This window comes from Nothobranchius furzeri, chromosome 10, assembly GCF_043380555.1.
Source record: "Nothobranchius furzeri strain GRZ-AD chromosome 10, NfurGRZ-RIMD1, whole genome shotgun sequence".
NCBI classification, from domain to species: Eukaryota; Metazoa; Chordata; class Actinopteri; order Cyprinodontiformes; family Nothobranchiidae; genus Nothobranchius; species Nothobranchius furzeri.
In genome coordinates, this window is record NC_091750.1 from 48,897,071 (window position 1) to 48,921,088 (window position 24,018).

Below are 24,018 nucleotides of genomic sequence, written 5' to 3' on the forward strand. Positions count from 1 at the left end.
GTGAAGCTGCGAAGGCCTATTGTATCTGCTCCGTTTATTATTAGGCCCGAGCAGTGAAGCTGCGAAGGCCTATTGTATCTGCTCCGTTTATTATTAGGCCCGAGCAGTGAAGCTGCGAAGGCCTATTGTATCTGCTCCGTTTATTATTACGCTTTCTTTCTTTCTTTTTTCTTCCGCGTCTTTGACTGGCCTTTAGGGGGTCTTAGCATATCCAAAAAGTCACCAAATTCTGGCCCAATATAGAAAGTGCGTGAAATTTACGTATTTCACTGGCGATGTGAAAGTTCATAAAAAAATGGCTGAACAGCGCCCCCTAGAAAGTGAAAAATACCCCTCTCCATAAAGCTTAGTTTATCGTACAGTTATGAAATTTGGTACACTTGTAGAACTCAACAATATGCACAGAAAAGCCTCTTGCATCCATGGTCAATATCAAACAGGAAGTCGGCCATTTTGGACTAAAGTGGCCATTTTGACCCTGTTTCGGCCATTTCTTGGGTCTATATTTGGTTGAACAGTTTGGTCATTTTTCGCACGATCGTCTCAAAAATAGTGTGCGATCGAACAGAAGCGACGGACGATTAAAATGAGACAATAAAATTGACTTTTCGTAAATACTGAAGGGGCGGGACCAGGCCTCAAAGTTCGAGCACTCGCCAAAAAAATTCAAATTGCTATAATTTCATAAATGAAAGAATTACAGATAAAGTAACTTTCTATGGACAATCATCATCGCCCCCCGAAGACAAATGAATGGTCGATTGATGATGTCACATAAGCCCCGCCCCTTCAGGACTTAAAAGGTCAAGTTTTACTAGGAAATTTTCCAAAATTCGCCCTTTCGAATAATCATCCTAAATTTGTATCAGGTAACTGAAGACAAGTTGGGGTTGCTTGGCGTCACTTTATGGGAGTTTTCTGGAGAAGGCGGGGCTGTGGCGGCGCGGCGAACTCAGGCGTACCGCTTAGGCCTTACGTTTGCCTCCCATTTCGTCATTTCTAGAGATATCGCCACGAAACTTCTTGTGAGTGATCCTAGTCCGGCCCCCAAAAAAATCTGATGTGAAATTCCGGTGGGCGTGGTCTATTTTCTGAAATAGCGCCCCCTAGGACCATTAAAACTGACAGCCCCAAGCCATGCTTTGACTGAGGATTACGAAATGTGGTACACTAATGTGGTGTCTCAGGACCTACAAAAAAGTCTCTTGGAGCCAAGTGCAAAGTCGCACAGGAAGTCGGCCATTTTGGTCCAAGTGCGCGATTTAGTGGTTTTCGCACACGTTGTTTGGAGAGTGATGCTCCATCGCCCTTTTCACCAATCGCCTTCACACTTCTGCTATATACTCTTAAGACATAGATGAAAAAATTCAACCGTCGGATTTTAAATAAGTATAGAGGTGTGGGCGTGGCTAAGCCTCAAACTCTGACCTGTCGCCACGCCACTCTTTTTTTCACAGCTCCCTATTGGACTCCTTTTATCCAATCACCACCAAACAGTGGCAAATAGCAGCAGACAAGTTAAGGTCACTTGGTCTATAGTACTGGCAGGTTTCGAATAAAGGCGGAGCTTTGGGAGCATGGCGAAATTCACCATCACGCCATGGAAATACGTTTGTCTCTCATTTCTTCAATCATTGTGACATTGCCACACAATTTCTGATGAGTGATCCTACTCTGACCCCTAATATAACTGGACAGCTGAAGTTTGTGGGCGTGGCCTATTTTCCGAAACAGTGCCCCCTAGGACCATTAAAACAGTCAGCCCCAAGCCATGCTTTGACTGAGGATCACAAAATTTGGCACACTAATGTAGTGTCTCAGGACCTACAAAAAAGTCTCTTGGAGCCAAGCGCAATGTCGCACAGGAGGTCGGCCATTTTGGTGCAATTACTCAATTTAGTGGTTTTCGCACACGTTATTAGGAGAATTATATCTCCTCGCCCTTTCCACCGATCACCTTCAAACTTCTGCTATATACTCTTAAGACATAGAGGAAAAAATTCAACCGTCGGATTTTAAATAAGTATAAAGGTATGGGCGTGGCTAAGCCTCAAACTTTGACCAGTCGCCATTACTTTATTTGACTTAACAACTCCCATGTGCATGATCAGATCAATTTCATACTTTGTCTGTGTGATCACTGACCACATCTGAAGACAGTGACAATGTGGACAGCTGACATCACCTAAGCCCCGCCCCCTGACTACAGGAAGTCTATTGTTTTATGGTGAACTTCCCATATTTGTCCCCTCTAATTTAGTCAAGATGACACTAAGGTCATGCACTGTCTTCATGATGTTGTAATGACCATTCAGATCTGATAGCTTTTCAGAAAGTGAGGGGCTTTGATGCCATGGCGATTTCTGGCGTGACGCTGTGACCTTACGTTTGACTGTAACTTCCACAAACAGCCTCCGATTTGCCCGAGACTGAACATCACATCACCAGTGTGGTAAAGATAGAGTATCTCCTAGGGGTGAGACATGTAATGGTGGGCTCAGAAGGGATGCTGAGTCAGGGTGAGGTGTGGACGAGGAGGCCTTTCACGGTTTCCGGTGTTGGGGTGGCTGACTTTCTGTTCCGCCAGGCATGCCCTGGTGCCCTCGGCTGCCGGCCAGGATGGAAAAGCGCGGAGCCGGGTTTGGAGAGCGTCGGGGATGGAGCGGAGGGGGTGCGGACAGAGGGCGAGCAGCTTCGCTGCGAGGGCCGAACGACGCTGCTTGCAGCTTTAATTATTATTACGCTTTCTTTTTTCTTCCGCGTCTTTGGGTGGCCTTTAGGGGGTCTTAGCATATCCAAAAAGTCACCAAATTCTGGCCCAATATAGAAAGTGCGTGAAATTTACGTATTTCACTGGCGATGTGAAAGTTGATAAAAAAGTGGCTCGACAGCGCCCCCTAAAGAGTGAAAAATACCCCTCTCCATAAAGCTTAGTTTATCGTACAGTTATGAAATTTGGTATACTGGTACTACTCAACAGTCCGCACAAAAAAGCCTCTTGCAACCATGGTCAATATAAAACAGGAAGTCGGCCATTTTGGGTTGAAATGGCGATTTTTAGCCGTTTTGGCCATTTCTAGGGTCTATATTTGGTTGAACAGTTTCGTCATTTTTCGTACCATAGTCTCAAAAATAGTGTGCCATCGAACAGAAGCGATGGACGCTTCAAATGAGAAAATAAAATTGACTTTTCGTAAATACTGAAGGGGCGGGGCCAGGCCTCAAAGTTCGAGCACTCGCCAAAAAAATTCAAATTGCTATAATTTCACAAATGAAAGAATTACAGTTAAAGTAACTTTCTATGGATAATCGTCATCGCCCCCCGAAGACAAATGAATGGTCGCTGGATGATGTCACACAAGCCCCGCCCCCTCAGGACTTAAAACGTCAAGTTTTACTGGGAAATTTTCCAAAATTCGCCCTGTCGAATAATCAGCCCGAATTTGTAGCAGGTAACTGAAGAGAAGTTGGCGTTGCTTGACGTCACTTTATGGGTGTTTTCTGCAGAAGGCGGGGCTGTGGCGACGCGGCGAAGTCAGGCGTACCGCCGTGACCATACATGTGCCTCCCATGTCGTCATTTCTATAGATACAGTCACGAAACGTCTTGTGAGTGATCCTAGTCCGGCCCCCCAAAAGATCTCATGTGAACATCAAATGGGCGTGGCCTATTTTCTGAAATAGCGCCCCCTAGGTCCATTAAAACTGTCAGCCCCAAGCCATGCTTTGACTGAGGAGTACGAAATTTGGTACACTAATGTGGGGTCTCAGGACCTACAAAAAAGTCTCTTTGAGCCAAGTGCAAAGTCGCACAGGAAGTCGGCCATTTTGGTCCAATTACTCGATTTAGTGGTTTTCACACACGTTATTAGGAGAATGATGTCTCGTCGTCCTTTCCACCTATCACCTTCAAACTCCTGCTATATAATCTTAAGACATAGAGGAAAAAATTCAACCGTCGGATTTTATACAAGTATAAAGGTGTGGGCGTGGCTAAGCCTCAAACTTTGACCTTTCGCCATTACATTACTTGACTTAACAACTCCCATGTGCATGATCAGATCTATATCAAACTCCGTCTGTGTGATCATTGACCACATCTCAAGACAATGACAATGTGGACAGCTGACATCACCTATGCCCCGCCCCCTGACTACAGGAAGTCTATTTTTTAATGGTGAAATGCCCATATTTGTCCCCTCTACTTTAGTCAACATGACACTAAGGTCATGCACTGTCTTCATGATGTTGTAATGACCATTCAGATCTGATAGCTTTTCAGAAAGGGAAGGGCTTTGATGCCACGGCGAATTCTGGCGTGACGCCGTGACCTTACGTTTGACTGTAACTTCCACTAACAACCTCCGATCTGCCCGAGACTGAACATGGCAATCAACAATCATGCCCTTTATTCAACGAGGCACACACCGTTGGTGAAAGTTGTGTAATGTCACCACAGCGCCCCCTACACACCATTAAAACTGTAATAACTCCTACAGACGAGGTCGTAACTGCACCAAACTTGCTATGTGTACTCACACAATGGCACCCACCACAGTCCTGTGGTAAGTTGTTGATATTGCTTTAGCTCCGCCCCCTGACAGATATTAGGCCCTTAATAACACATGCATGATGCAATTCACACCAAACTGCACACAAATGACTGTCATCAACCTACAAACTTCTTCATGGAATAATTCTTAAATTTGGGACAGCGCCCCCTAGATACAAAAAACCTTTGTAACTTCTGCAAAAAAGTTCCAAACTACATCAAACATTGTGGGAGTCATCACACATCTGCAATCAACACATGTATGTGATCACTTGTTCAATTCACTTTAACTCCACCCACTTACAGCTTTTTGTCTCTAGATGACCCATGCAACGTTTGATTGATTCCAAATTAACAGAAAACCATCTTTGATGACCAAAGATGACCTCTATGGCATTTACTTGTAAATGGTCACAACGCCCCCTAGATGGGTTCAAACTTTATTAACTTCTAAAGTCAAAGTCAGAATGGCATTATACTTGGCTTGTGACATCACGTGACTGCACCAAACACATTGATGTGGTTGTTGATTCAAATCCCTGTAGCTCCGCCCCTTTCAGCTCACTGGCTTTAGATAACACACACAACGTCCGTTTGATGCCAAAATAACAGAAAACTGTCCTTGTCAACCAAAGCTGACCTCAATGGGATTTTTCTGTAATTGATCACAGCGCCCCCTAGATAACTTTAACTTTCGAAAACTTTAATAAATATGGGCAAAAAAGCACTAAAGTTGGTCTGTGTCATCACACCAACAGTGTGCTAAAGATAAAGTATGCCCTAGTGGTGAGACATGTAATATAATGGTAGGCTCGGAGGGGATGCTGATTCAGGGTGAGGTGTGGATGAGGTGACTGTTAGCTTTTCTTGGTGTCAGGGTGGTGGACGTTTCAGTCCGTGGACGTGCCCTGGTGCCCCGTGCTGCCGGCCAGGACGGAGCGGCGGGGAGTTGGGTTTGGAGAGCATCGGGGATGGAGCGGAGGGGGTGCGGAAGGAGGGTGAGCATCTTCGCTGCGAGGGCCGAACGACGCTGCTTGCAGCTTTAATTACGCTTTCTTTCTTTCTTTTTTCTTCCGCGTCTTTGACTGGCCTTTAGGGGGTCTTAGCATATCCAAAAAGTCACCAAATTCTGGCCCAATATTGAAAGTGCGTGAAATTTACGTATTTCACTGGCAATGTGAAAGTTCATAAAAGAATGGCTGAACAGCGCCCCCTAGAAAGTGAAAAATACCCCTCTCCATAAAGCTTAGTTTATCGTACAGTTATGAAATTTGGTACACTTGTAGAACTCAACAATACGCACAGAAAAGCCTCTTGCATCCATGGTCAATATCAAACAGGAAGTCGGCCATTTTGGACTAAAGTGGCCATTTTGACCCTGTTTCGGCCATTTCTTGGGTCTATATTTGGTTGAACAGTTTGGTCATTTTTCGCACGATCGTCTCAAAAATAGTGTGCGATCGAACAGAAGCGACGGACGATTAAAATGAGACAATAAAATTGACTTTTCGTAAATACTGAAGGGGCGGGACCAGGCCTCAAAGTTCGAGCACTCGCCAAAAAAATTCAAATTGCTATAATTTCATAAATGAAAGAATTACAGTTAAAGTAACTTTCTATGGACAATCATCATCGCCCCCCGAAGACAAATGAATGGTCAATTGATGATGTCACATAAGCCCCGCCCCTTCAGGACTTAAAAGGTCAAGTTTTACTGGGAAATTTTCCAAAATTTGCCCTTTCAAATAATCATCCCAAATTTGTATCAGGTAACTGAAGACAAGTTGGGGTTGCTTGGCGTCACTTTATGGGAGTTTTCTGCAGAAGGCGGGGCTGTGGCGGCGCGGCGAACTCAGGCGTACCACTTAGGCCTTACGTTTGCCTCCCATTTCGTCATTTCTAGAGATATCGCCACGAAACTTCTTGTGAGTGATGCTAGTCCGGCCCCCCAAAAAATCTGATGTGACATTCCGGTGGGCGTGGTCTATTTGTTGAAATAGCGCCCCCTAGGACCATTAAAACTGACAGCCCCAAGCCATGCTTTGACTGAGGATTACGAAATGTGGTACACTAATGTGGTGTCTCAGGACCTACAAAAAAGTCTCTTGGAGCCAAGTGCAAAGTCGCACAGGAAGTCGGCCATTTTGGTCCAAGTGCGTGATTTAGTGGTTTTCGCACACGTTGTTTGGAGAGTGATGCTCCGTCGCCCTTTTCACCAATCGCCTTCACACTTCTGCTATATACTCTTAAGACATAGATGAAAAAATTCAACCGTCGGATTTTAAATAAGTATAAAGGTGTGGGCGTGGCTAAGCCTCAAACTCTGACTTGTCGCCACGCCACTCTTTTTTTCACAGTTCCCTATTGGACTCCTTTTATCCAATCACCACCAAACAGTGGCAAATAGCAGCAGACAAGTTGAGGTCACTAGGTCTATAGTACTGGCAGGTTTCGAATAAAGGCGGGGCTTTGGGAGCATGGCGAAATTCGCCATCACGCCATGGAAATACGTTTGTCTCTCATTTCTTCAATCATTGTGACATTGCCACACAATTTCTGATGAGTGATCCTACTCTGACCCCTAATATAATTGGACAGCTGAAGTTTGTGGGCGTGGCCTATTTTCCAAAACAGTGCCCCCTAGGACCATTAAAACAGTCAGCCCCAAGCCATGCTTTGACTGAGGATCACAAAATTTGGCACACTAATGTAGTGTCTCAGGACCTACAAAAAAGTCTCTTGGAGCCAAGCGCAATGTCGCACAGGAGGTCGGCCATTTTGGTGCAATTACTCAATTAAGTGGTTTTCGCACACGTTATAAGGAGAATGATATCTCCTCGCCCTTTCCACCGATCACCTTCAAACTCCTGCTATATACTCTTAAGACATAGAGGAAAAAATTCAACCGTCGGATTTTAAATAAGTATAAAGGTATGGGCGTGGCTAAGCCTCAAACTTTGACCAGTCGCCATTACTTTATTTGACTTAATAACTCCCATGTGCATGATCAGATCAATTTCATACTTTGTCTGTGTGATCACTGACCACATCTGAAGACAGTGACAATGTGGACAGCTGACATCACCTAAGCCCCGCCCCCTGACTAAAGGAAGTCTATTGTTTTATGGTGAACTGCCCATATTTGTCCCCTCTAATTTAGTCAAGATGACACTAAGGTCATGCACTGTCTTCATGATGTTGTAATGACCATTCAGATCTGATAGCTTTTCAGAAAGTGAGGGGCTTTGATGCCATGGCGATTTCTGGCGTGACGCTGTGACCTTACGTTTGACTGTAACTTCCACAAACAGCCTCCGATTTGCCCGAGACTGAACATCACATCACCAGTGTGGTAAAGATAGAGTATCTCCTAGGGGTGAGACATGTAATGGTGGGCTCAGAAGGGATGCTGAGTCAGGGTGAGGTGTGGACGAGGAGGCCTTTCACGGTTTCCGGTGTTGGGGTGGCTGACTTTCTGTTCCGACAGGCATGCCCTGATGCCCTCGGCTGCCGGCCAGGATGGAGAAGCGCGGAGCCGGGTTTGGAGAGCGTCGGGGATGGAGCGGAGGGGGTGCTGAAGGAGGGCGAGCAGCTTCGCTGCGAGGGCCGAACGACGCTGCTTGCAGCTTTAATTACGCTTTCTTTCTTTCTTTTTTCTTCCGCGTCTTTGACTGGCCTTTAGGGGGTCTTAGCATATCCAAAAAGTCACCAAATTCTGGCCCAATATTGAAAGTGCGTGAAATTTACGTATTTCACTGGCAATGTGAAAGTTCATAAAAGAATGGCTGAACAGCGCCCCCTAGAAAGTGAAAAATACCCCTCTCCATAAAGCTTAGTTTATCGTACAGTTATGAAATTTGGTACACTTGTAGAACTCAACAATACGCACAGAAAAGCCTCTTGCATCCATGGTCAATATCAAACAGGAAGTCGGCCATTTTGGACTAAAGTGGCCATTTTGACCCTGTTTCGGCCATTTCTTGGGTCTATATTTGGTTGAACAGTTTGGTCATTTTTCGCACGATCGTCTCAAAAATAGTGTGCGATCGAACAGAAGCGACGGACGATTAAAATGAGACAATAAAATTGACTTTTCGTAAATACTGAAGGGGCGGGACCAGGCCTCAAAGTTCGAGCACTCGCCAAAAAAATTCAAATTGCTATAATTTCATAAATGAAAGAATTACAGTTAAAGTAACTTTCTATGGACAATCATCATCGCCCCCCGAAGACAAATGAATGGTCAATTGATGATGTCACATAAGCCCCGCCCCTTCAGGACTTAAAAGGTCAAGTTTTACTGGGAAATTTTCCAAAATTTGCCCTTTCAAATAATCATCCCAAATTTGTATCAGGTAACTGAAGACAAGTTGGGGTTGCTTGGCGTCACTTTATGGGAGTTTTCTGCAGAAGGCGGGGCTGTGGCGGCGCGGCGAACTCAGGCGTACCACTTAGGCCTTACGTTTGCCTCCCATTTCGTCATTTCTAGAGATATCGCCACGAAACTTCTTGTGAGTGATGCTAGTCCGGCCCCCCAAAAAATCTGATGTGACATTCCGGTGGGCGTGGTCTATTTGTTGAAATAGCGCCCCCTAGGACCATTAAAACTGACAGCCCCAAGCCATGCTTTGACTGAGGATTACGAAATGTGGTACACTAATGTGGTGTCTCAGGACCTACAAAAAAGTCTCTTGGAGCCAAGTGCAAAGTCGCACAGGAAGTCGGCCATTTTGGTCCAAGTGCGTGATTTAGTGGTTTTCGCACACGTTGTTTGGAGAGTGATGCTCCGTCGCCCTTTTCACCAATCGCCTTCACACTTCTGCTATATACTCTTAAGACATAGATGAAAAAATTCAACCGTCGGATTTTAAATAAGTATAAAGGTGTGGGCGTGGCTAAGCCTCAAACTCTGACTTGTCGCCACGCCACTCTTTTTTTCACAGTTCCCTATTGGACTCCTTTTATCCAATCACCACCAAACAGTGGCAAATAGCAGCAGACAAGTTGAGGTCACTAGGTCTATAGTACTGGCAGGTTTCGAATAAAGGCGGGGCTTTGGGAGCATGGCGAAATTCGCCATCACGCCATGGAAATACGTTTGTCTCTCATTTCTTCAATCATTGTGACATTGCCACACAATTTCTGATGAGTGATCCTACTCTGACCCCTAATATAATTGGACAGCTGAAGTTTGTGGGCGTGGCCTATTTTCCAAAACAGTGCCCCCTAGGACCATTAAAACAGTCAGCCCCAAGCCATGCTTTGACTGAGGATCACAAAATTTGGCACACTAATGTAGTGTCTCAGGACCTACAAAAAAGTCTCTTGGAGCCAAGCGCAATGTCGCACAGGAGGTCGGCCATTTTGGTGCAATTACTCAATTAAGTGGTTTTCGCACACGTTATAAGGAGAATGATATCTCCTCGCCCTTTCCACCGATCACCTTCAAACTCCTGCTATATACTCTTAAGACATAGAGGAAAAAATTCAACCGTCGGATTTTAAATAAGTATAAAGGTATGGGCGTGGCTAAGCCTCAAACTTTGACCAGTCGCCATTACTTTATTTGACTTAATAACTCCCATGTGCATGATCAGATCAATTTCATACTTTGTCTGTGTGATCACTGACCACATCTGAAGACAGTGACAATGTGGACAGCTGACATCACCTAAGCCCCGCCCCCTGACTAAAGGAAGTCTATTGTTTTATGGTGAACTGCCCATATTTGTCCCCTCTAATTTAGTCAAGATGACACTAAGGTCATGCACTGTCTTCATGATGTTGTAATGACCATTCAGATCTGATAGCTTTTCAGAAAGTGAGGGGCTTTGATGCCATGGCGATTTCTGGCGTGACGCTGTGACCTTACGTTTGACTGTAACTTCCACAAACAGCCTCCGATTTGCCCGAGACTGAACATCACATCACCAGTGTGGTAAAGATAGAGTATCTCCTAGGGGTGAGACATGTAATGGTGGGCTCAGAAGGGATGCTGAGTCAGGGTGAGGTGTGGACGAGGAGGCCTTTCACGGTTTCCGGTGTTGGGGTGGCTGACTTTCTGTTCCGACAGGCATGCCCTGATGCCCTCGGCTGCCGGCCAGGATGGAGAAGCGCGGAGCCGGGTTTGGAGAGCGTCGGGGATGGAGCGGAGGGGGTGCTGAAGGAGGGCGAGCAGCTTCGCTGCGAGGGCCGAACGACGCTGCTTGCAGCTTTAATTGTTATTCTTTCTACTGAGTTGGAAAAAGACATGCCCAGTTATGCAAGGTTATCATCACGTTGCCAATAAAATTTTATTCAGTCGATGTACCTCTTCCATTTCATATTCAGTGCAAGAGGAAATGCAGTTTTTTTTCATAGTTTTTTCCCACTATGCTATTTTTTATCCACTCCGAAATGCACAGAATCAGCTTTTTACTCAACAAAGTAGATTATTTGCTCCAAATTGTTACGACAATCCCATTGTATGTGTGGTATCTGTATACATGCACAGGGTTTCCCCCAGAAAATGAGTTAAGCCTGGCGGATTCGGCGGTTGGGTTTGTGTGCTCCGTCCCGCAGCGCTCCTCCGTGAGAGCGTGGGGTGGGGGGGGGGGGGGGGGTTGCATACGTTCCGCTGCTCTTTCTCACCAGTATCAGCTGATGGAGGGCTCTAGTTTCGTTGCGACGTTCGTGTCAGCGGACACGGTAGGGTCGCGGAGGTGGGCGGGGCATATAAAGGGCTGGGGGGAAACCCATGCATCCATTAACAACTCCTGCATTATTCTTAGTTCAGCCAGTCTTAGGTGACATGGTACAAGCTGCCATTCCATCTTAGTGAGCCCATTCTTTTTTACAGGCCAGAAAAAACGGTATACCCAGTACCCTTGAGAGGTGTAAACAGCCTCACCTATAAAGTTTTTATTAACTGCTTAGGTGTTTTGGTGACTAAAACAAAGTTTTTCTCTGAAATTAGAGTAAAACTCTGTAATGTTCCATTTTGACTCTTAGCAAAAGCAAGCACTGTCCTGTTTATTTTATTTTATTTTTTTGGCGTTTTTCTTTTATATGGCTGGGTTTAAGATAGGTCAATTGAGCCTTCTTAACACGGGTCAAAACGCATACTAACACCCAGCATCTGGCTTTTCGGTACATTGGGAAACATTCTAATTGGCGTGTCGTCTAATTTCAAATTACAGTGCAGTAGTTTGTGGGTACCTACTCTTAATTGTCACTGCGTCTTCTGAGCTCTAGAGCTGCAAGAGTGGGCAAAGTTACTTGTAATGAAAAAGTTAACAGATGTACTTGTTCAATTACAGTCTTCTAAAAGGGACGTCCTCTTCACCCATACTTTTTCTTATATTTACCTACAAACTATCTGTTCATATCTAAAACTGAAGCTGGATGCATCACCATGGTATAATGTTAATCAGACAGAGATAAACATCAAGCACCTCCTTTCATAGAATTTTCTGCTTGTATACCTCACAACTGAGGACCACATTTGGCGCTTACACATTAGCGTCGGCACGGTCGGGCTGGATGGCGTGAGTTTGGGCTGGTACGGGCGGTGTAGTGTTCACACATAAATCTGAGGGACTTCTTAGGATTGCGTAAATCCCCGAGCCTGTGGGCGGCGCTTAATACGTGCGGGAAAGTCTGCTCCCTAAGGTAAACAAAAGGCTGACATGAGTTGTGTTGCTTTTGGAGACTCTGAACCACATTATTTAATTAATTTGCTGTGTGTGTCCTCATAATCTTGTGCCACACACACACAAAGCTATTCTTTTCTCACGTTCCCCCACTTAACGGCAGCTCCGTACTACAGACAGAAGTTTACTCAACAGCATCCAGCATGAAAATGAATCGCGCATGCCGGAAACCCCCCGCTGTCTCATTCTTCTCGCAGATCGAAGGCGGTAGGCATAATTTCAGCCGGCCTATCAATGCGTAGTGTTGCCTCGGTACCAGTCTGACCGCTGGGGAGAAGGTCTGAGAAAAAGAGTCGCCTCAGCACTGAAAACGCAAATCTGACCTGTGTGTGAAACCATATTCTGGTGCCGTTTGATACCTTTTGGGGCTGTGCTGACGCTAATGTGTAAGCGCCAATTGATCCTGACCAAACCCTCAAGTCCATAAGAAGACCTGCAGCTCCAGACTTGACCCCACAATGCTTTCCTGTTGCTTGCAGACACCTTTATTTCTCAACTGATCAGCTCTTTGGCCAACTTCCTTCCACCACAATTATTTCAAACTTGAACGACCTATTCAGAACTCACCTGTTCAGGTCACCTGGCTATTTATTTCTGCACCTCACTTCTTGTATTTTGAAATGAGTTGCTTGGGTTTGTATTCATGTTAGAGGTTGGCTTTTTGGAAGCAACTATTGCATAAAAACCACTTCTGGACAGACTTCTCAGGACTCTAGATGAATGTACGAGGATTTCCTCTAGTTCTTGTCCTAGCCTGATGGGTCTGCTGGAGCATATCCCAGTCTAAGAGTGAAGTCATTTTGACTTGCCGAGGCCTTGTAGATGTATTTCAGCTAGCTGTGCGTCAGTCAAGGAAGTCCACCATTCACTGTTGAAGAAGTACCTCTATCTGCTCATGTGTCAAAGAAAAGCCCAAATCTAAATTGTCCAAAGTTGATGCCAAAGCCGTTTCAAACAGGGACTGTTCCTGAGCCAATGCCATCTTAGTAGTTTTTCTCCAGCATAGCTCTCGTGCTAACCACGCCCAATGTCTTCCTGCAAACAAAGTGCTGTGATTGGCTGAACACAAAACCGTTCGGCTCGATGGTACTTATTGAGGCTACAATGGAGTGTAGCTAGACCGACCTGCAGAGCAACATCTTTTGCTACTGGTACAGTCTACATCTCGAGTCTGCTTGTTCTGGTGTTTGACCAATGAAACTGCCTTCCCACCAACAGCCTCACCATAGCCATGTTTGGATTTTCTTCATCCAGTTTTAAGCCTCCTATTCTTGATTCCTCTTATGTTGTTTTAAATACCGGGTGGTAGTAAAACAGATTAAAATTAAACTGTTGACATTTATATTTGTAAAATAAGTGCTGTTTAACAGCTTTTTCCTATACCTGCTTGAGGCTTTTACACAGTACTGTGTGCAGATAACCATTTCTGCTTGATTGTACTGCTTAAGTGGGGCCTCCCTGCTCATAGACGAGTCCTCACAACACTTTGTGCCGAACCCTGCTGTGTTTCTCTCCCTGCAATGAGCGGGACTGATGAGTTGGCCCATTATTTCTCAGTGCATGTCTCGCTGCTCCACAGAGACAACTCCACACCGAGCAGGTGTATCTCTGCTGCTTCCCTCTCCCCGGTTAGATAGGATGCTGAGAAAGGGCTACAATTGTGTTGCAAGTGTCCATATTATAAACATAATTAGTTTCCTTTTTAAACTGTTTATTTTCTGTGAACTTGTTAAGTTTTTGTGAAATTATTTTACATTTTATAATGGACCTTGCATCATCCTATCAAAGTTTTGGGTTTGACCTTCATAATTTGCTAAACTTCTTTCTCAATTAAAGATTTTTGAGATTATTATACTTGGCTAAAATTATAATTTTACCATAAAAATTGACTGTGAAAGCAAACTTCCCTCTTTGAGAAGAGAGCCTTTTTACCATTGAGAAGAAGCCAGGCAGCAATGATTTAAAAACTCATAATTTCACATTAAAAGTCCAAATGAGCCCTGGTGTTATGATAAATTACTTATTAAAGGGACTTTTCGGACTTTGAATTTTTATACTCGCGATTGCCCCCTCAGGCCAAAAGCGTAACGGCAGCTTCAATAGTAGGCTCGTGCATGAGGCGCGCATTTTGTATGTGCACACTCCTTAACGAAAATAACAGCTGAGACAGTCCCGTGTGTGTGTGTGTGGCCTGGAGGACAGAAAAACACAGCAAATTAATAAAAATAATGTGCCTCTGTCTCTGCAGCTGCACTTTCTCTTCGGCCCGCCGAGCGTGCAGTGTGTGTGTGTGTGTGTGTGGCCCGGAGGACAGGAGAACATGCAGCTAATTAATTAAATAATTTGGTTCTGTACCTTTCTCTTCAGCACAGCCGACAAAGGTTTATGATGGGTCAGTCCTCCTGCATGCTCAGATCATTCCCTTGCTTGAAAAATCTTTCCAAAATGAAAGTTGAACCCACATCTTTTTTATCCGTGAATTCAATGCCTTTCGGCGAGTCTCAAATAAAAATTTGGGTGTCTTATTACTGTAAAAAAATGTATCATTAATATAAAAAAGAAACTCCAAATAACAAACTATGTTCACACCTGGAATCGAACCCAGGTCTTCTGCAAGAGAGTCAGACATCTTACTAGGTGAACTAAGGCGCCAGTAACGTTCATCGTATCTGTAACATATATATCCTCGATGACAGCTGAAACAACGTCAAACCAAAGAACGGTTCGGAGCGAAAATGGCTATTTTGTTGCTAATTTGCAGGAAATATCTAGAAGAAAGTTCTACAGAAAGTAGCTAAGGGTTCTCAGAAATGTAGCTAAGGGTTCTCAGAAATGTAGCCAAGTTTGTCACTAGGCGTTAGGAACAGCGACAAAGTCGCTGAGTTGGCACTGCTTCTCTCTCTGCTGCTAAAGCTACGGATAGCAAATGCTAAGGTCTATGCCTGAGCGTGAAATCCTCATTGGGTAACTGACTGCCTTCTCTCTCTCTCTCTCTCTCTCTCTCTCTCTCTCTCTCTCTCTCTCTCTCTCTCTCTCTCTCTCTCTCTCTCTCTCTCTCTCTCTCTCTCTCTCTCTCTCTCTCTCTCTCTCTCTCTCTCTCTCTCTCTCTCTCTCTCTCTCTCTCTCTCTCTCTCTCTCTCTCTCTCTCTCTCTCTCTCTCTCTCTCTCTCTCTCTCTCTCTCTCTCTCTCTCTCTCTCTCTCTCTCTCTCTCTCTCTCTCTCTCTCTCTCTCTCTCTCTCTCAGTTTAATCAAATTAAAATAAAAAATGTTGTGTTTGGTTTTAGTATTTCATATTTCCTAGTTCCTACTGCATGAGTTAAGATGCATTAATTCATTAATGCACTTAAATAATAATGTTCTGATTTAATTGAAAAACTTGTTCTGTAATAGTTCCTTTACTAATGTGATCAAAAATATTTGATCTCAATTCTGAGGCTGCTCTGTAAATAGTTTTCAAATAAACTATACACATAGCAACTTCTGATCAATCCATATCAATTTCAGATTTAAAATAATGTATTGATTGAAACCACACCCACTAATTTCCAAATAATAAATAAGAGGTGCGTTCATCTGTGTATCTCCGTTGATCCGCATTAGTGATGTTTTCAGCACCAGAACAATGAAGCAAAGAAACAGATTCCTGAGTTTATGTTAGTAATTTTATTTATTAGGTGCATCTGATTTGTTCTATTTTTCTCTGAAATGAGATCAAATCAGTGCTTCTATGGGTTGTCTCCTCTCTGCACTAGAAAATTTTACTTCATTATAATGTTCACTGTAATGCATCTTGATGTTCTTAACAATAAATTAAATCAAAGATATTGGTCAGTAATGCCAAACATGTAAATTTGTGTTTGTCATTTTTATACTGGCTTAAAAATACTTCATTAAGTCTACTAAGCAGGGGTGTAGAACATGTTTAATAGGGCCAGCCCAGTAATGATCTTGGACCAAAATACAGGGGGCAGAAAGTCAAATAAAGGGGGGCAAAAGGAGATGTTTTTCCAGACACCAAGAAAAATTAAATGCCAAACCCCCCTGCAAAGTGTGTCACTGAGAGCTTAAAACAAAAATTATTGTGCAAATATTGATGTATTCACCTTTAATACTAGTTATTAAAATGCAGCAGTTGCTGGATTGGTGCAGGTCAAAGTGGAGTGCATCAAATAAAACAGTATTAACATAACATGGGGCGACGGTGGCACAGGAGTTAAGAGCTCGCCTCGCAATCGGAAGGTCGCAGGTTCGAGACTCGCTCAGTCTGTCGCTGTCGTTGTGTCCTTGGGCAAGACACTTAACCCACATTGCCTGCTGGTGGTGGTCGGAGGGACCGGTGGCGCCAGTGCTCGGCAGCCTCGCCTCTGTCAGTGCGCCCCAGGGCAGCTGTGGCTACATTGTAGCTCATCCCCACCAGTGTGTAAATGTGTGTGTGAATGGGTGAATGATAGCCTAGTGAGCACGCTACATTGGAACCTCCACTGCTCCTACCAGGACTCTGGCTAGCCAATCACAGCTCTCTAGAGGGGTTTCAAACACATAAAGAGCTGTGATTGGTCCATAATGGTGGGCCAATCATAGTGCTCTATCGGGTTAGTGAACAAATCACAGAGCTTTATCTGCTTTGTGGGCCAATCAGGGCACTCTATATGCCTGGTGGGTGGGATGATGCAACAGAGTGAAACAAGAGCATGTCACATTCATTGTCCAGTAGGATGCGGAGATCATTTGAAAGATAACGGTAGAACCCGCCCCACAACCGAGAGCCGTCAATGGAGCATGGCCAGACTAAATAATACATTTATTTAGTCTGGCTTGCCAGGCTAGGTGAATGACTGATTGTGTTGTAAAGCGCCTTGGGGGGTTCCATGAATCTAGAAGGCGCTATATCAAATACAGGCCATTTACAATTTACAATTAAGGTGAGAAGTGTCATAGCCACCCCCCCAGCTGGAGATATTCCTAGGGGAAACGCTCTCAGGAAACGCATGCTCAAGAGAAATTTGGGTTTTATAGCGGGCAGAATCTAATTTCAAATATCTGTTTTCAGCACCAGATTGTCAAATATACTTTTAGATCAATGAAGAAATAGAAGAGAAAACTGTGGAAATTGGGTTTTGACTCATAAAAGATAAAGCTACAGAGCAACCACAGAGACACACTTTTGAGTACCCCCGACACGCCCTTTAGTGGTAGTGGGAGGTTGAACGCCTCAGGGGAGAATTTTTTCTGTGACAGATGTCTAACTGATGTGTACTAACAATTTATTAACACATTCAACTGTAACGTGTGTACCAGCTGTTCAGAGATGGCTTCAGTTAGCAGGTCTGGATGGTAGGATGTTTAAGAGGAAATAACTCCGCACCCTAAGCCAAACTAAAATGGGTGAGAAACCACACCTAAAGCTTTCTGATCAGACAACTGCTTCCAGCTTTCATCAGCTCCAGTCTATCAGACACATGTACACATAAATGATTTCACTGTGTTCAATACTAACTGCTGCATTTTTAAAAATGAGCAAAGTTAAGGTTTAATGCCAGAAACGCACCTAAAGGTTGATGGTAAGACATTCACAGTTGTACTAGTGGGTTTATTTACATTTTACAAAAGGTATCCAAAAATAGGTTGCTCCCTGCCATTTTCTGTACATTTTAAAATATTCTCATGCCCACATGAGGATAATGTATATAAAATAATTAAAATTTCATTTGGTCAATAATCCAGACAGGAATCAGCATTTGTGAGCAAATAAGATTACGTATAATTTACAGGTGAAGATTTGTAAAACATATAATGAAACCAACTGTAGGAAATGATGAATTGTTTCTGTTTTGCTTTTTCATTTTAAGCTTTTCTTGCTTTAGATTTTCAAACATGATACTTTTAAGAGTTAGAAGAATTTTTCATTTTATGGTCAGGGTCCTCTTAGGAAGAGACTGGTCAGAGATGGAGTTGTTTCTGGCAAAACAACAATAGAATATTTAGAGTCAGTTGCCATGCATTGCAGCTGATTCTGATTTGTGTTGATGTCTTTCTTCTGGCAGCTTGTTGCAATTAAGAGATCTTGTTAAAGGTTTTGGCCGACTACGAGTGTTGCTATATATTTTTGTTTGAAGCTGGTAACGTAATTCCTGTGCGTTTGTGTCCTAAAGACCCGATGTTTCCTTCCCTCTTGTCTGTCTTCACTCAGCCTTCTTTTCTTCTCTCAGCAATGATGTCATTATATTAGCATATCACTTCCTTTCTTTTTTTGTGTGTTTGCCGCGTGTTCTTTTCTTATCCCATGGACCTTCCTCATTACAGCATTTAGCTCCTGCCTTCAAGCCATGCTGCATTTCTGACAGGTGCAAGTGACAGAGTGCATGAGTTAGTTATATTTGGACAAAAGGCACACACACAGTCTGATTTTAATTCCTGAATTCAGGTCAGTAGGAGGGAGGCTTTTTTCATGATTGGGAACACTTAGTCTCTGTGTAAGCTGAGAGTTATTTGTTCAAGACCCCAAAGCCTGCTTTATTGGTTTAAAGTTCTGATCCCTATCTGATACCAAAAGATGTGAGCTGGGATGGAAGTAAAATAGATTTCTGAAACTGAGATCAGAAATCCCATTTCAGCAGAGGCTGCTTCCTTTTTTTGTCATGTTAAAATAAAAAATGTATTCTAGAACAGGTTTACCATTATCAGCTGGGTTCCTTTTTACATTTTTCCTTTTATAACATTTAAAGTTATGATATTATCCGGTTTGCTAACAAGTATGGTGATTTTTTGTGTGTGTGTGTTTGGCAGGTGCGTGGGGCAGTCAGGTGTTGGTGCCTCAGAGGGTGAGTGCTGTGCTGGGGAAGAATGTGACTTTAGAGTGCAGGGTGGAGGTTGGGTCGAACCTCACCCTCACTCAGAGTTCCTGGGAGCGCCGTCTTCCTTCAGGCTCGGCCGCAGTGGCAGTGTATAACCCAGAGTTTGGCACTTTCATCCCTCCAGAGTACATCAATCGCTTGTACTTTCGCTCACCCTCCTCTCATGATGCCACAATTGTTCTGGAAAATGTGGGCTTTTCAGACGTGGGGATCTACACATGTAAGGTAGCTACGTTTCCTCTGGGAAACACTCAAGCCTCCACTACTGTCAGTGTACTTGGTGAGTATGTTTAGATCCCTTTTTGTGCAACAAAGTCACTTTGATTCAATTTTTTTTAAACATACATCAGTTGTGAATACTTACTAACCTGGTAAGCCATAAATTATGATGAATAGTTTCTATTTTGCCACGTCTAAACTGCACAGTTGATGCCAAAGCTGTTATAAACTAGCGCAGTTCCTGAGCCGCCACCGTCTTGTAATTGTTCTCCATCAAAACTTTGGTGTTATCAAAAAAATAAAGCTTTGCCATAATTAGGGATGTGTATTGATGAAATTCTGGCAATACGATACATATCACGGTACAGGGGAGATGATACGATGTATCACGTTATATTGCAATGCATTAAGTCAGACATTAGAGGTGTGAATCTTCACTTGTCTTTCGATTCGATTACGATTAAATATTTAAGAAGATTTAACAAAGTAAAACAGTCTGTTTCCTCATCCAACAGTGTAAAGAATGGGCCGTTTACATCTTACTTATGAACCATAAAATGTGAGATTCCATAGAAATATGAAATATCAATCTGATGGATCTTTGACTATTTTAACCAGAAGATCGGAACTTTTTATTGCAGGGATTAAGCGACACTTTGTATTAACTCCAAGGAAAGAGAGAGAGTCAGGTTTAAAATGGTTAAGAAATTTATTTCTACACAATTTAAACAAGACTAACTTTAACACTCTCTGTACTGATGGAACCAAGGTGGAGTGAGACGTGTTGAATGATGATGGTGTGTGTGTGGAATGTTATTCAGAACCAGCGGATCCGGAGAAGCAGTTCTGAGTGGGAGTGAATGTTTCCCTCTAAACTTTAGTAGGAGATTTATAACACACATTAAATGCCATCTGTCGGTCTACGTACCCCAGGGGAAGCCTCCGTTAGATCCAGAATGCCAAGGTCCTCTCGGAACCTCCTTGGTACCAAAGCCGATAGAAAAGCAGCGGTGCTGACCAAACTAGTCTTGGAATGATTCCAGGTCACGACAGGTTATCGCTGGCGTCTCAGAGACCCCGAAGGAGTCCTGAGGTTCAGCTTTTATTCTGAAGGAACCGTTGCGGTCAGGTGTACTTGCAACAGATTTTATCCAGCTTGTCTGAGGTTCTTTACGGCTGAAGAGGAAGTCCGGATGGCCTGTCCGAGACTTCTCTAGAACGCTTTGAACTCAGGAAAAGGTGGCGTGGGATAGTTTTTATAATTGTCATATTTTGGTTTAATGGCAAATCAGAATTTGACATGCAAAAGAGGGTTTATACAAACGCCACAGAAAACCACGCCTAGCCAGAAACGAAGGTTCTGATTGGGTCAGACAAAAGGAAATGTGTCGGGTGACTTTAGCATTACGTGTCATTAGTGTCTAGTGCAAATGTCCAAGATTATAATAACTTGTAAAATACTACTGATCACAGGATTATAATATCAAGTATCAACATTGTCTTTCACAGATTGATTAAACATTGGGCTCACATTATTATTGGTAAATAACAAAGTTGTTGATTATGTATTTATCAAAATAGTTTGTCTTCGTCTTGGTAGCAAAGGTGAAGCAGTTCAGATGAGCAGAGTGCATGAAAGACCTTGGCCACTATCTCATGTAGATTAGCCTGTCAGAGACTTTATGAATGTAAATCAGTGAAGTTAGTAATCAACCTATATGTGAATGTACCCCATAAGGAATTAAGATGAGTGAAAATAAAAACAAATTTGGATAACACAACAGTATGTGGAATAAACCCTTTTACTGTTAAAACTTACTCATTACCTGACTTCAAGAACCCACAGCATGACCATCTCAAATCACCTTAGTCGGCACGTCATGTATAAACCGGAAGGACAACCATGCACACACACACAAACAAACAAACTTGTGTAACCTGAAACAGGAGACCATGGGATTGACGACGGAAAATAGAGCTCACCCCCCTTTTGAAGGTGAAAACCTAGCCGGGAACACAGGAGGTACCGGCGGAGGTACAGGTGCAGGAGCGACCGGCACAGGTTGCGGTATCTGGACAGCCAGGGCGTCGTGGACAACCAGCACAGGACACGAGATAGGCGGCCACCGACGTTGCGGACCGAATCTCATAGAGGGGTCACCCGTGCGGAGAAGTGACGGAACAGGAAAAATGACAACCCCAACGACAGACAAAGGTTTAAGCATGCAGTGAATAACACGACAGAATCAGCGGAGGACCAGAAGTAAGACACTGGTTGAAACGTGAGACCAGGATCTGCCGACAACTCACGCAGCACCCTGTTTACCGCACCAACCCGAACCATGGTTGGACCACTGAACGTAACATTTTTAACATATTTACATTTTATCGGTGGAAACAAAACCCATCGCACACTTCTGTCAACTAGAGGTTGGCGTTTGAATTGCACCAAAAGAAAAGAAAATACACAAATGTTCGCATGTAAATTCTTCCAAAAGTTCAATACATGGCTTTTGAATATCAATATAATATCACAGGAAAAAATGTCACGATGTATTGCCATATTGATATTTTCTTACATCCCTAGCCGTAATGGTGCCAAGTCAATCCAACGTCGCTCCACAAGCATGTGATTGGCTTGGCCTAAACCTACTCAAGTCAGTGGTAGACCTGCTGAGACTACATTGGAGCATGGCGAGAGCGACCTGCAGAGCTAATCTCTTTTTCCCATGCTACGGTTTGTCTAGATTTCTAGAATAAATACCAGTTTACAAGTGCCTTTGTTGTTGTATTTTTTTTTTTTTATAATAAAATTTTTCGTTTTGTTAGGGCTGAAATTACATCTGGGGGACATCAATGAACAAACATTCAAACAACTTGGCCCTACTTAAAGAGTTTTTGTTCAGATTTTTGCATACATTTCAAATATCTTGGCAGTAATAAAAAATGGTCTATGGATAAGTTTGCTTGTTATTTAAAGGGGCATTATGGAAGTTTGACAGCCAAAACATGTATAGAAATAATGAATTTCTTCTTCATACATTCTCTTGCAATGCCCTGGTCCTGTAGAATGAGCCCTGGCATTTTTACTGTGATTGCCTGTTTTTCTGTAAAATCACAGAAAAAGAAAGCTGCTCGGGTCGAGCAGGCTGCTTCATGAGCGTTCACGCTCAGGCATCGCCCGTAGCATTTGCTATCCATAGCTTTAGCAGCAGAGAGTGAGGTAGTGCCAACTCAGCGACTTTGTCCCTGTTCCTAACACCTAGTGATGAACCTCGCTACATTTCTGAGGACCCTTAGCTACTTTTTCTAGATATTTCCTGCAAATTAGCAGCAAAATAGCCATTTTTGCCCCGAACTGTTCTTTGGTTTGACGTTGTTTCAGCTGTCCTCAACGATATAAATATTACAGATACAGAAGATATGACTTTTGGGATAGCTCACCTAGTAAGACGGCGGACTCTCGTGCGGAAGACCTGGGTTCGATTCTTGAAGTGAACATAGTTTATTTAGAGTTTCTTTTTTACATTAATGGTATTTTTTTTACAGTAAGATGCCCAAATTTTTATTTGAGACTCGCTGGACGACATTGAATTCACAGATAAAAAAGATGTGGGTTCAACTTTCATTTTGGAACAGTTTTTCAAGCAAGGGGAGGGCATGATCTGAGCATGCAGGGAGACTGACCCATCTTAAACCTTTGTCCGCTGTGCTGAAGAGAAAAGGTACAGAACCTAATTATTTAATTAGCTGCGCGTTCTCCTGTCCTCTGTCCTCCGGGCCACACACACAAACACACACAGGACTGTCTCAGCTGTTATTTTCGTTAAGGAGTGTGCACGTACAGCATGCGCGCCTCGTGCACGAGCCTACTATTGAAGCTGCCATTACGCTTTTGGCCTGAGGGGGCAATCGCGAGCATAAAAATTCAAAACTCCATAAAGTCCCTTTAAGGAGGGTCAGGACTTTAGGACATTTTTTCTTTTTTTGTCATGTTCCTGGTCTATTCTCAAATGCTGTGTGGAGCAGTGACGTGCGGTGAGGTTCATGACTGGGGAGGCACTGACTGCTCTGGAGTCAGAATTGCAAAGATATGATCCTGAAATAAAAGCTTGTATTTAATTTTTGACCTTGAAAGAAAAATTTACTTTTAAAATATTCTTTGTTATAATTTAATCAACTTCATACTATTCAGCAAAATACACAAAGAAAAGTAAAATAATATTTAATATTAGGGCAAAATTGACTTTAAATTATGTAAATTATTTATGGAATAGCTCTGACATGAAAATTGTGTATTATCATACCTTTGTGTTTAGGAAGTCCAGGAACCTGACATCTCCATTATCACTCAGCTGTAAAAATCATCCTCTGTTATCGTCTGTTCTGACTGAAAATCCAGTTAAAATAAATCTTTCAGTTTTGAGCCATAAATCTTCCGTTTAGTCACCAAATTTAGACTAGTTCACCCTTACAGACCTGTCGGCTCCACACCCCCCCTGAGTGTATACAAGCAAGCAGTTTGCACTGGTGTCTATGGGGCTCAGCACTGCCCCTATCAGTGAGGCAGGGTACTTTGGGGATTTAAAGCAGACAGCAGTGAACTGTCCCATCCCGCAGCGCTCCTTTGTGAGAACGGGGGGGTTGGGCCGGGGAGTTTGCGAGCTCCATCCCGCACCGCTCCTCCGTGAGAGTGGGGGTG

The 24,018-nt window shown here is 43.4% G+C and overlaps 1 protein-coding gene across 3 annotated transcripts in view; it reads left to right on the top strand.

Moving 5' to 3' along the window:
* Positions 1–24,018, top strand: part of nectin3b (nectin cell adhesion molecule 3b) — a 46,401-nt gene that overhangs the window by 3,061 nt on the left and 19,322 nt on the right. For 2 of the 3 annotated variants that reach the window (XM_015961015.3, XM_054730615.2), the window contains exon 2: positions 19,030–19,377. The exons of the other annotated variant lie outside the window; for it this stretch is intronic. In XM_015961015.3, coding sequence (XP_015816501.3) covers positions 19,030–19,377 — 348 coding nt within the window. The remainder of the gene's footprint in view (positions 1–19,029; positions 19,378–24,018) is intronic. 3 annotated transcript variants of the gene reach the window in all.